At 35.7% G+C, this 12,948-nt stretch overlaps 1 protein-coding gene across 2 annotated transcripts in view; it reads right to left on the bottom strand.

The window, feature by feature from the left end:
- Positions 1 to 12,948, bottom strand: part of LOC113060655 (neurexin-3a-beta) — a 44,225-nt gene that overhangs the window by 7,645 nt on the left and 23,632 nt on the right. The window contains exon 4 of one of the 2 annotated variants that reach the window (XM_026229760.1): positions 2,474 to 2,558. In XM_026229760.1, coding sequence (XP_026085545.1) covers positions 2,474 to 2,558 — 85 coding nt within the window. The remainder of the gene's footprint in view (positions 1 to 2,473; positions 2,559 to 12,948) is intronic. The other variant, XM_026229761.1, reaches the window with a different exon arrangement.

Raw genomic sequence — 12,948 nt, 5'->3', positions numbered from 1 at the left:
ACTTTTTTTATTGAAGCGCACGGTTTGTGGCAATAAAACTCTTTCTATGCCATCTGCATTAAAAAAAAAAAAAAAAAAAAAACTTCGTATGCAGACAGGCTCAGTCATGTGAGGAGGAAGTGAGGGGCATTCAAGGATGTTGGTCATTCTAAAACACAACTTTCTTAAGATTACATCAATACCTGAGCTCAAAAAACTCCTTGGATGGCAAGAAAAGATTTTGTTGCCTGTTATTTGCTTCGCTAATCAAAATGGCAATGTTCAAGGTCAAGCCCAGATGGTGCAGATGCTTGAGAAAAATGAAGGAAAAATCGATTTCAACACCAAAATATCATGCGGAACAAGATGAGGCGAGATGACAGGAATGATGCTTTTGGATAGCTGGGAAATAGATGAGGACTTCACCAAAAATAACACTGACCACGAACAAGCTCATGAATTTAAGAGGACAATTCAAGGGGAGATACCCCACGCATGCGCTACAGAAAACTCTCTGAATATGAGGCCAAACCCTTGCAGCGGTAATGTCTCATGCAGCTACATATCAACTGATGTAGAGGTTAGAATGGCATGAATTTCTGTGTAAACGTGACTGGATGATTGGGACCCTGCCAATAGCTTTCTTTATGAGGACATAAAGATTTCAGAAAGATGGATATTGTTCTCAAACCGCTAAACTGATGAATGTCATTTGGAAGAAATTGGCATTGACATTTGAGAGAATTGCAGAGGGTCAGAACAGGTTGAGGCGAACAAAGCAGATAACCTGAAAACTTAAATGTAAACATTTTCATCCAACAGCACAGTAAACATGTTGCACATTTTTGCGATAAAAGTAGTGTGCTCATTACAGGCTATGAAATGGCTTTGGCCTCTGGAAATGATATGATTGCACATTGTTCTTCTTTTTATGTGCTGGTTTGCTTTTCCAACATGGAAAATGTATAATTGGGTGATTGTTCAACTAGGGGAACATCTGGCTTTGTGGACTTGGTGGAAAACACACTTTTCATTCTTTTGCTTGTTTATTTATAGTCATTTGTAACCAAATTATACATTTTTCTAAAACACCACCTTTCATATAATGTAATGCATTTCCTAGCATTTTGAGGTGAAAAAAAAAATAAAAAAAATACAACCATACAACATTTAGATTTTTTTTTTTTTACCATGTAACATTTAGAATTATATATTTAAATTTATATAAATAAGAGAGAAAAAAATCTTATTTAGATGTTTATTATTATTCTGCTCTGTTTAGATTAATAAATGAAACTAATATTGAATCATTTTAACATGATTCATCTTTTTAAGATTGAACATCTGGGAATAGTGTAAAACAGATTTAAAATAAATTGTTAAAACTTTCCAAGACTAGTAATATGTTTTAGCGTGACCTTTATTTTAATAAAAATCAACCCCTAGGATATGAAAGTGCCTGAAGTTGAAGAAACACCCAATTATTGTGAGTGGTAGAGTTTAACTCAAATTATAACAAGATTCGTTTGACCTCTCTGACTGGAATCCTGATTTGCAAAGGAATTAAATTTCAATTATCTATAACTGCAATCAAAAAAAAAATTGTCTTTTTCACAAAAGACATGACAGACTATTTTCTCAAAGCTACAATTATGTATATATATAAAAAAGTCAATACCCAACTTCTCTCAAATCTTTCTCTTTCTCACTATCAATCTTTTTTTTTATTATCACTAAACTGTATTTTTCATATTTGGGTTGGAAATATTAGCAGAACAACTTGTTCACACTGAGGCAAAATGATATCGTTAAAAATAAGCATAACGACACAAGACAAAAATTGGTACACAGAAATTCGATGATATCTGTTCTCTATTACAACAAGTTAACTTAAATCAAACCTATTGAAATGAGGAAACAGAAAGGAATCGCAAAGACTGCTTCAACAGCAATTAATCTGATAGATATCACTCTACTATAAGGCTGAAAGCAAAGTTCAAGAGAAATCTCAAAATGTATCATGTGCCAAAATGCAATCCACTATCACATGGCAAAAAAACCTCAGTATGATACATTTTGAAGCATCAATGCAGAGAACATGTCACTTTTCTGTACTAATTTTGTACGTATGCTCTCATAATAGGCACTGGGGACAAAATTAGTAATCAGTGTGACCATGTTAACCACTTCGGAAAACCCCATGGCCAAGTGTAGCTCGTAACAAAAGTTTGAGGAGAATGATTTGAGATTGGCTCTGATTCAAGGCTACTGAATGGACTAAGCATTAGAATTCCATGCCTATTTCTGTTTTGTTTAGATTGTTTCTTAAGATATCCTACTAGTGCATATACATATCTCTGTATTGGTGTACATGGGTTGGATTGGACAGGAAGTTACACTTTTTCTATCCATGGGGGGAGGCGATGCTTTGAGGATCTGATCCTCAGTTGCAAACGAAAGGCCACCACATAGAGGCAAGCAAAATTCAACTGACCTAGCCCACCTGCATGTCCTTCGCACTCAGCAAAGTCCTCGTCATCACTGGAGCATTCAGCCGAAGAGACCATGTCATCCGTGGTCTACAATACAGTGGAACACACAAACAGGGAGAATAGACAGATACTTGAATGCATTAGATTGTACCACCATAATGTAAAAGAGCTTATTTAGATAATTTTTGGAATATATACTGTAAGCCCAGATGCATTTTCTGAACCAATTTAAAACTAAAATCTGTGGTGTGAAAAAAATGCTACAACAAAATATTATGCTTGCATAAAACACTTAAAAAAGGTGCAATACCAAAAACATCCAAGATGGCCTAAAAAAAAACAATCTTTCTGACAAACCGATAACCGATATCCAATAACCGATAACTGAGTTTGAAAATAATAATAATAAAAATAACAAAAATAATAAGAAATAAGTCAATATTTTTGTAATATTTTATTGCTCATTACAAGGTCAAAATATAAAAATTAATGGGGATTTTCCATTAAAACTTCAAATATAAATTAATGAAAAATAAATAATATAATAAAAATAAATAAACACACTCACATGAATGCACACACACTCACATGCATGCACACACACACACACACACGTGTGTGTTTTCCGTCATTAAAATAGCAAAGGTGGATTTGGACACACCCTGAGTGCACCTGCGCCATGCACTTTACACTGTGCGTTTAGATCGTTAAAATAGGGCCCACACTCTTAATTGTTTATTTACTCTCATTACTTACAATTTTTTTTTTAATAAATTAATTTTCAGCAAGGTTATCTAAAAAGTCATAAACACTTTCCATATGATTTAAACTATACAAAGTTTGTTTTCAAAAAATAAATAAAGTTATACTGTACGTTAAAAATTGTATGCAAATTAATAAATAATATATGGATTTAGCACAAGATGAGGGTGGAATAATAAAAGGATTTTCATTTTTGGGAGACTTATTCCTTTAAATGAAGCTGATAGTACCACGCTCTTATTAGCAGCTGAAAGCATAATCAAATTAGCCAAAAAATGTTATAAATGAATATGCAATGAGTCAGAGATTTAGCCAATTTTAGAAATGACAGAACTTTCAAAGGAGCTCTGCAGGAACACAATTCATGGAAGCCTGTTCATAAGTCAGTGTCATTACTTCCCTGTCAATAAACATAAATTCACCGGTGACAGACAGCGAATGAGTTTGCACAGCTCATCTCGGGTGTTAATTCCAAACTTTTATTTTGAAAAACTGCTCACGTCAAACATTTATACGAGTCACCTCCATCTCGCCGTTTCGAGAGTCTGCATGGATTTCCCATCATTGTATATCACTAGCGCTGAGTGGAGAGGACCAAACACACAGCGGCACTCTGAGATTATCTGTGTTTCTCCAACGTCTCCCGCTCTGATTTATCCCCAGCACTCTCCCTTACTCATGCCAACCGCCGCGGTGAGCTCGTTTTTCACACCCTCTGCTTGGCATGTCTTTATTAGGAGCAGATTAGAATGTGGGGCAAAATAAGTACTGTCGTAGACCAGGTTTATGAACTTTTAAATAACACAGAGAGCAATGGAAAGCACTCTCCTATGTGAAAGCGCAAGGTCATAAATATGATTGGGTTTGACAGAATAATAAAATGCTTTCCCTGAATAGTCTTGGTGGACTTTGTTGGGAAAAAAAGAGCTGCTTCTTTTTCTCCCCCAGTTTTGGTATGAAAATGGTGCAAAAATCCATTCGAATGCACATCAGGCTGGCCAGAGGTGGCACTTCATACCGGCGGGGTGTGGAATATCGCTCTATGAGAATATAAAATTATTCATTGAATTTATATTTAGTGTGGCAAACAACTCATCTGCGTGACTGAAAGAGCAGGAGGATATCACAGATGCAGAAAGCAATGAGAAACATAATTGACTGATTGTGGAGAAAATGTGAAATTATTTCAGGTTTCCCCCTTGAATGACAGCATTTAATCTCATAAACCGCTCCGAACAGAACCCACGGTTGATTTTCGGTATGAAAATGTTACTGATACAATGGCCGCCTTGAATATGTAGTCTGTCATGCTTACTAATGCACAGATACGTACAGATCCCCAAATCAGTCAGAAGCATTGAATAGCTCAGAAGCCACTCTTCATATCCTTTTCCACAAAAACACGAGCTCAGTGTTGACACAGGCTGAGAATGCTATGGAGAGCTGCTGCATTATGCCATTTTATACTTATATATGGATACTTCTGTTGGGAATGAGAAAATGGACTAATCCACATATTAACAATGTGAGAATGTCTTTCGGTGGCCATATAAGCCTTTAACGTTCATCTGTGCTGAAGAGCCCAATCTTTTCCCCTCCCTCTCTCACGCCCAGTCTGACAGTGACGGGAACTTAATATTGAACTCCTGGAAGATAAGCTTGTTTCTTCACTCTTCTCAAAGCCGAGAGTGAAATGCTTCATGGTTTCTGACAGATAAGCAAACCTGGTTAAATCTGTTCAATTTATTTTCAGTCTTAAGGAAATTGCACATTAAATAAAGAACAATGTTTTTGTTGTACAAATAATAATTATCTGTTTAATTATTATTATTTTTTAAGTCTACATGGGGTCTGTTACCATGTAATTATTTCAAAATGTGACCAACAGCCACAATTCTAATTTCAACAACAAACATAGGCATCTAAACTGAACAGATTCTTAACTGGTAGAAAATTACTAAAAATCATCGTACATTTTTTTTAGATAATATGACCCAGATTACATTCATCACTTTTTTATTTGCATTGAATTACTGAGGGTCAGGGTTATTATAGCTAACTAAAACTAAAACTATAAAAAAAAAAGGAAAATGTATAAACTATATATATATATATATACTCTTCTGCCAAATGCCAACATTTCTCACTTTCATTTAGTTTAACTAATGAAATAAAATGGACTAAAACGATATACACGTTTAAGAATAAGTAAATAAACATGACAAAAAATTAAGCAGAAAATCTATTGCAATATATGTGTACATTGACTAGCAATTTAAAATGAAGCTGAGAGGGACATAAGTTTAGTACATTATACCATTTTCATAACTCATGTTTTCAGAAATGTTATGCCCAATGAAAAGACATTTCAGTTTTATCGACTGAACGATAAACTTCCACGTACACAACAGTACAACATACTGGACAGACCTTCATCTCTCACAGCTTCACTTCTGTTGATGTCGGACTAAATATGGTGTCTGCTCTGACTAAAGTCTATGGCTTTCTTGCACTTCATACTGAATAATAGCTGTCTACATACAGTAGCTGTACAGGATGAGGACTATATAGTGTTAGATGACAGGGCCCTTTGGACCTGTTATTCGTCTTGCCTGGTGAAAATGAGCAGCTCTGCTGTGTATTGCGTTTTAGTGAGATGCTTGGGTTGGCTGTTGAGGCAAAGAGTGAAATCTGATTATTCTACCTTGACAAGGTAAAGGTCATTATGGACAGCCTTGTATATTCACCCTTGAGCTTCAGTAATAGTCTGTGAATTCACGGGAATCAGAGTGGACTGACTGCAGCTATGAGGAAAAAAGAGCATGCATGTACAAATAAAAGTCAGGGAAAATGAACAGAGATCTCTGGGTCAAAAGGTTAACAAAATTGAAAAAAAAAAAAAAAAAAAAAAAAGAAAAAAAAAAAAGGAATGGCTGAAAATGTAAAATATATGCACATACAAAGAAACGAAATCTAATTCCGAAAATTTGTTGTTGATGTATGTTAGAATGATAAAAATATAAACATAAATATAAAACAGAAGTAATAGTTTCCACTGTAGTAGTCTGAGAATTTTGAACCCCATTGTTTCACGAGTTCACACCCACATATTATTAGCTGAGGTATGGAATGCAGATTTGGCATGATGTCCGGGGAAGGGCTCCGAGCTCGGGAATGGCCCAAATTTAGAGTACCCCCCCTCCCCGTTGATTATAGGCTAAGTATCTGACACGATCCTTCCGAACCTTTTAAGAAAACATAATATATATACACAATAGACACATTTATAGATTTTATTTTCCTTTCATAACCAGGTATAGAGAGAGAGAGCTTATAGCTCTGTGGTTCTGACCCTTCGATTGTTGTGGACAGCAGGCCTTCTGAGATAAACTCATTTTTACTGTTACCAAAGACTGGACTTTATCAAAAGCGGGTTATCTGCAGGAATAATAACAAAAAAAGAAAAATCCCTGGATTTTTAGGATTTCATTCAGAATAAAATGATGTGAAATAGCTGTTCACACAGTAAGTGGCTTGAAACCAGACTTTAAAATTAAGACTGGGATAGGGGTAACATTACAGTAGTGCCAGTCTGTTTCTAAATTAAAATGATCAAATCTAAACCTCGAGTTGAATAATCTAAAACATTAAAATCAATGTCATTTTAGGGTCTCTATACAGTATAATATAATACTAAATGAAAATGTATAGTTCAGCAAAAACTTCAGGAATGCTGAATGTTAAAGTAGGTTTAAGTTAAAGGACTAAAATTACATTCATACATGAAAATAGGAACATGAAATTAAACTTAAAATATTAAATATGAATCTAATTCAAAACATTAATAAATGCTATATTAGTATATGAACACTAAATTAACACTGGTCAAAAACTGGTCGAGATATTCTAGATATTCAGATATTCTTAAAAGCAAGGAACAAATAACTGAAAAATAAAAACCGTGCCGCTTTAAGGGACAGAAAAGTTCCTGTAATTGAAGAATCACAGATCTACAGCAGTACAAAATAAGTGTTCTGGCAAATGTGGCATGGCTTGGCAACTTCCAGGCCACTTCCAACACAAAGCCAGCAGTCTGATTACGTTTCTTTGCCTACTTATGGCAGAATACCACTGCAGCTGCAGGGCGAGATGCTATTTTGGGCCTGTGACTTTGTGGATGTTGGTTAGCATTCAGCTCTTTGCCTCGAGTCCTGCTCTGCCTATGCAAATCTTCTTAATCAATGCAGGATATTTACCATGGCTCTCCTCAAAGATAACTGACAGCCTGGGTGAGCTGTTCCAGTGTCCTGCTGGGTACAGAAAGCAGAAGGGAACTGGAGTGACAGAGCAGAAGAGGCCAGCATCTCAATTCAAATTTGGTTATTTGGGAAACCCGAAGAATGTTTATGAAAAAAAGAAAGGTATAATGTTTTTGGAGATGTGATTACACTGGGTCTAGTCAAAGCCTTCTAACATCAAAAATGCTTTGCATCAAAGGACAGACGGAGCTTTTCATTTGAAAAGCTGTCTATCAGTGCACAAACTGAAAACAGTTGGTCTAAATGCTCGCCTTTCGTACACTGATGAAGACAAGAAAGTTAACATCTCTATGGCTCATGTGCATGTAATATTTCATTTGGGGTGAATGAAAAAAGTGTCCTTGAAAAATGTGGCTTATTGACAGATGTGTTGGGTGAAGACTTGATAGGAAGAGCAAAGATCAAATTATGTGACTGTATAGCAAATTCAACTTTGTGGAAGTATAAATAATCACCACTGACAGTAAGGTCACTAAAATTGGCTTTTCTTCTAAAAATAACAATTTTTCTTGCCATTTGTGTCTCAAAATACAGCTAGAATGTGACCACTTAAATTGAAACCAACAAGCTTGTTTTAAATTTAGTAATGAAAGCCATGAAAAATTGATTCAAACACCAATTTTGATCATATTTAGCAAAATGACACTTGCTTGCTTTAGGAGAAACATTTTAAGAGCTAAAAAGGGCCACAGGCCAAAATCACTGCTCTTTCACTTTTCTCCACCTTAAATTACTGTGCTGACAGTCTTGCATAAATTAGGGACTTAATACAAGACATTTCTTGTAAGTATAAACATTTCTTAGGAGTAAAAGCTTAATAGTCTCAGTGCATGATGAAAAGCTACACAAATTTAGTGCTGCTGACCCGTAGACCCCCTAAATTACCTATTTCTATTGATTCATTTCATTCCATTTGGCTTGTCTCGCAGGGTGATTTAATTGAGGTCAGAGAGCAGCTTGTGAACAATTCAGGACATTTCATCAATAACAGTGAGAGAAGTGCAGTGTGAACACAAGAACAGACTTAAATACATGAACACCGAAAGACTATTATCAAATAATGTGCAGCCCAGCTAAACCTGCAGTTCTGAACGTTGAATGTTTTTCTTTATCTTCACTCAGTGCTGAACTGTTAAAAACTCTTAATATGTCAAATATGGAGATAGAAAAAAAAAATCAGAGAGAGGAAAATAGTTATCATACATGACTGGTATCAAAATCTTAAATCCTGAAATTTGTTATTTAAAAAAAAGAAAGAAAGAAAGAAAGAAAGAAAAAAAAAAACGACAGAGTAGCCCATATTTACAAAATCTGCAAAGTCAAAATGCACATAGCACAGGATCAGCATATCCTCTGCCAAAAGTCTTTGCATGTAAATCCTGTAGATATAGGAGCAAGCGTGTGATTTACGTTTCAAACAGAAGTCAGGTCATTCTTTCCACAGGAGCCCCTCAGTCCTAATCGATTATACAGCACCAAGGAAAGTGCTGATGCTGGAATAATCTTTGAGATTTAGGAAGTTCCTCCTATTGTGTTTGTATGCCCCTTTTTGATTTAAGACGTGGGTATAGTAAACATGCTTGATTCCGAGATTTAGCATAGATCGCTGAAGTCACAATCAGTGAAAAAAGTCATTCAGATGTCACAGTCAGTGGGGAAAATACTCATTATGATGTCATAATCACTGGGAACAGAATGATCAGTGGAAAACATGACTAATTATGTTGTCATGACCACTAGGAACAGAATGAATAATGATGTCATAATCAATGGGAAAGTAACTAATGATGTCATAATGAATGGAAACACAACTAATGCTAATATTATAATGAGTAAGAACACTGTTCTTGTGTTGTAATTCTGGTGGGAAAATTTAATTTAATTTATGCATTTAGCAGACGCTTTCATCCAAAGCGACTTACAGTGCATTCAGGCTATCAATTTTTACTTATCATGCGTTCCCGGGGAATCGAACCCCCAACCTTGCGCTTGATGAGGCAGGGTTCTACCAATTGAGCTACAGGAACAATGACCCATTTCTGATGTCAGGATGACTGAGAACAGAGCTATTGAGCAAAGCAAACACTGAAGGAGGCATTTCTTCATACAAAAATAAAATAGGCTCAAAAGTTTGCAAAGAAAGTCTAATTGTTTTAACGAATCATACTGATATAAATACAGTGCGATCACAGCTCTCATGTTCAGAGCGCACAGGTAACACTTTGGCGCCTAATTGAATGGTTAAGACAGTCCTATTTAGTTTACCAAACAGATCTAATTAAATGAACCTTCCAATTAAATAATTAACAGCAGTAAGGCAGAGCAGAATGGTGAATCAGAAATAGGTTGTGCTGCAGCGTGTATTCTATTCCAAATCACACTCTTGATTTGCTCGTGGGAGGTGAGGAGTTTTTCACCTGCGCAGGAAATACTGTAAACGTCTGTCATTGTAGCTTGACTAAAATATGTCTTGCATTATTAATGTTTGCAAACAAACAAGTTTAGAGACGGTTTAGAGGAACAAAGCATTTGATGTAGCAGAATGGGTTTAATTAAATTATCTGAAGAAGAGTTGTGTCAAGTCAAGATGTAAGTTTATGTGGGCTCAATCAGTGGGAAATACTTGTGCAATTTACATTTTAAATCAAATTTGATCATAAATGACATCATTATGATAGATTAAAAAATACGTGGTAAATTTTTTAGCAAGGATGCATTAAACTGAAGGGACAATCAAGACATGTATTGCTATTTGAAATAAATTAGGTGCTCCCAAATCGTGTACTTACGCACTATTCTACAACATTTTATAGTACAGTATTACAATGGAAGTATACAAGACCTACTAAATTACAAAATACAATTTTTATTTTTATTTTTTCTTATTTAGCCTAAAATTATTTATTTTTCTATCTCTCAGTCACTGACATCTGATGGGCTCTAAATATAGGGTCACATGACAATACATTGTGCTTAATAGCAGTTTACTAGCTTAAGGGATGCCACAGCTTACCCAAGAACATCTTTTTTTTTGCCCTTTATTATTACAAATATAACTTAAAATGAATGCTACACAGCAATGATCTAGCCATGCCTGTACCTCAAGCCTTTTCAAGAGGTGATCAGCAATTATTTTGACAACAGTTCAACTTACAATTAAGATAAAATAAAATATCTAGATATTCGTTTTAACCCCTAATGATTCCATGTCACTTCAAAAAAGGAGGCAGACAAAAGCAGACATTAAAACAAAAGTTTGCTGACTCTGGTCCTCAGATAATCATCTCCTTTCATCCCTCCTGCTGGTTTCTCTGGCCTTGATGCTATCGTGTCTATCTCCACTTTGGCAGTACAAGGAGTGAACAGCTTGTATTACAAACTGAATCAATAAGAAGGGAGAAGATCAGTTTCAGAATGATTCAGAGAGATCCACCTCTCTGATGACAGCCATTTGACATCTTATCGCACATCGTGTTTTCTCCAATGAAAAAGGCGATAACAGGGACGTACTGTATCTACAGGATGAAAGGACATTGAAGCCTTAGCGAGAGACAAAAACAAGGGACCTTCTACATAAAAAAATAAAACATTTCAGCTTTCAGTTTAAAAGTTTGAAAGCACTTTGATATATAAACGATTGAATATATAATATACCGAAAACAACTGGTGTGAGATATACTTGGCAGTTATTTTTAAGTGAAAACTGCATTGAATTCACCTCCTCAAGGGGAAATACTGAATTAAACATGAAATTTTTGTATTTTCTTAATACAAAAAATAAATAAATAAATAAATAAATAATGATAATACAGATTGGCAGGTGTGCCAAAATGTTAGTTTTAGGCCCTGTGTACAACTATATTTGAACTACACATCTTTGTAACTCACCTGGATATTGACTTTCTAAGCTCTCTTTGCTCACCACCTCTTTGCACTAGAATGGCCCGCAGCAAGGACTCACTCCAGAACACTTCATTTTGTTTTGTACTCATGACTTTTTTCGTGCTGCACGGCAAACTCTAATCGTCCCGAGCTTACGCGGAAGCTTTCAAACAGCCGCCGTTCATCTTCCTGTTTACAGGTGAATGGTCTCTTGCTTTATCTTTAATCACTTTCTGGCAGAGGAGGGCAAGGTCGCATGGGACCTTTTGACAAACTATCTCCCTGAGCACTCCTCTTTGTGTCCTCACTAAAATTAGAAAGCAATATGCAGTTTGTTTCAATTATAGATTCAAATCTAAAGTGGCGTCTTTTATAATGCCGTGCCTGTTTAATTTGAAGAGGGGATGGAAATCTTCTGCGGAGACAGAGAGGTGTGTGTGGTAATGTCTGGGTAATAGAGGCAGAAGACGGAGCAATGGCACAGGAACACTGGGTTCAGATGGCATGTACAAGCCTGATTTCATTAAACAGATACCTTGACATCAAAATATGAGGAATCTGTCCTCATTACTTTTTTTTCTAAATATTTTACTTGTACAGAACCTTCCATGCATAAAATGTGTTTTAGAGAACAGAGGATAAAAAGATATAAAAAAGAGAAATATAAAATATAAAGATGAATTTTTTTTTAATATTTGAAAAATAGGTAATTAAACTAAAAATTATATTTAAACCCTATTAATTTTAATTATCCATAATAATAATAATTATAAATGATATTATATTTAATATACGTTTTGACTCTATTATTAAACAAGTTTTGGACTTTATCTGTTGTCTCCTTTGCCATGATTCGCAACACGACCGATGTCAATGATCAAATAAATAAATGTAATCGCCATTACCTCGAACCATGTATAAAAATAAATAATAATAATTATTTTAATTAACAAGTAATTATTATTTTTATAAAATTATTAGATATAAAAAAGCAGATTTTCAAAATGAAATTGGGTATGGTTTTGTCACGGTTTTCGCTGCCTGAAGGAACACGGAGCCGAGGATAAACGAAATAAGGCTTTTATTATATCCAACACAGGAGATATCCAACATGGAGCACAGAGGTAGGCACACGTTAGTAGCAAATGAAGAGACCCGACAAAACAGAACTGAAAGGACAAGGCTTATGTACAGCGGATAATGGGGAAACACAGGTGGATGGATTCACTAAATTAACACACATGAGGAAGAGAATAGACACACCTGGGAACTAATCAAACCAAAACACGGAAAGACAAACTGGGTCACGGGCAAAAACACACTAAATGAGTCCAGGTGTGACAGTACTCCCCCCTCCCGGTAGGTGCGTCCTCGCACCGTAGAAACAACAGGGGGAGGCGTGGGTGGGAACTTGGGAGGAGGTTCCGGTGGAGGACGGACTCCCAGGAGGGGGCCAGCAGACAAGGACCACAGAAGGAGGAGCCAGGGAGGAGACGGAGGAAGGAGCCAGGGAG

This window comes from Carassius auratus, chromosome 42, assembly GCF_003368295.1.
Source record: "Carassius auratus strain Wakin chromosome 42, ASM336829v1, whole genome shotgun sequence".
In the NCBI taxonomy this organism is placed as follows: domain Eukaryota; kingdom Metazoa; phylum Chordata; class Actinopteri; order Cypriniformes; family Cyprinidae; genus Carassius; species Carassius auratus.
Note: the sequence above shows the minus strand (reverse complement) of the source record. Positions and strands in the feature narration are given on the sequence as shown.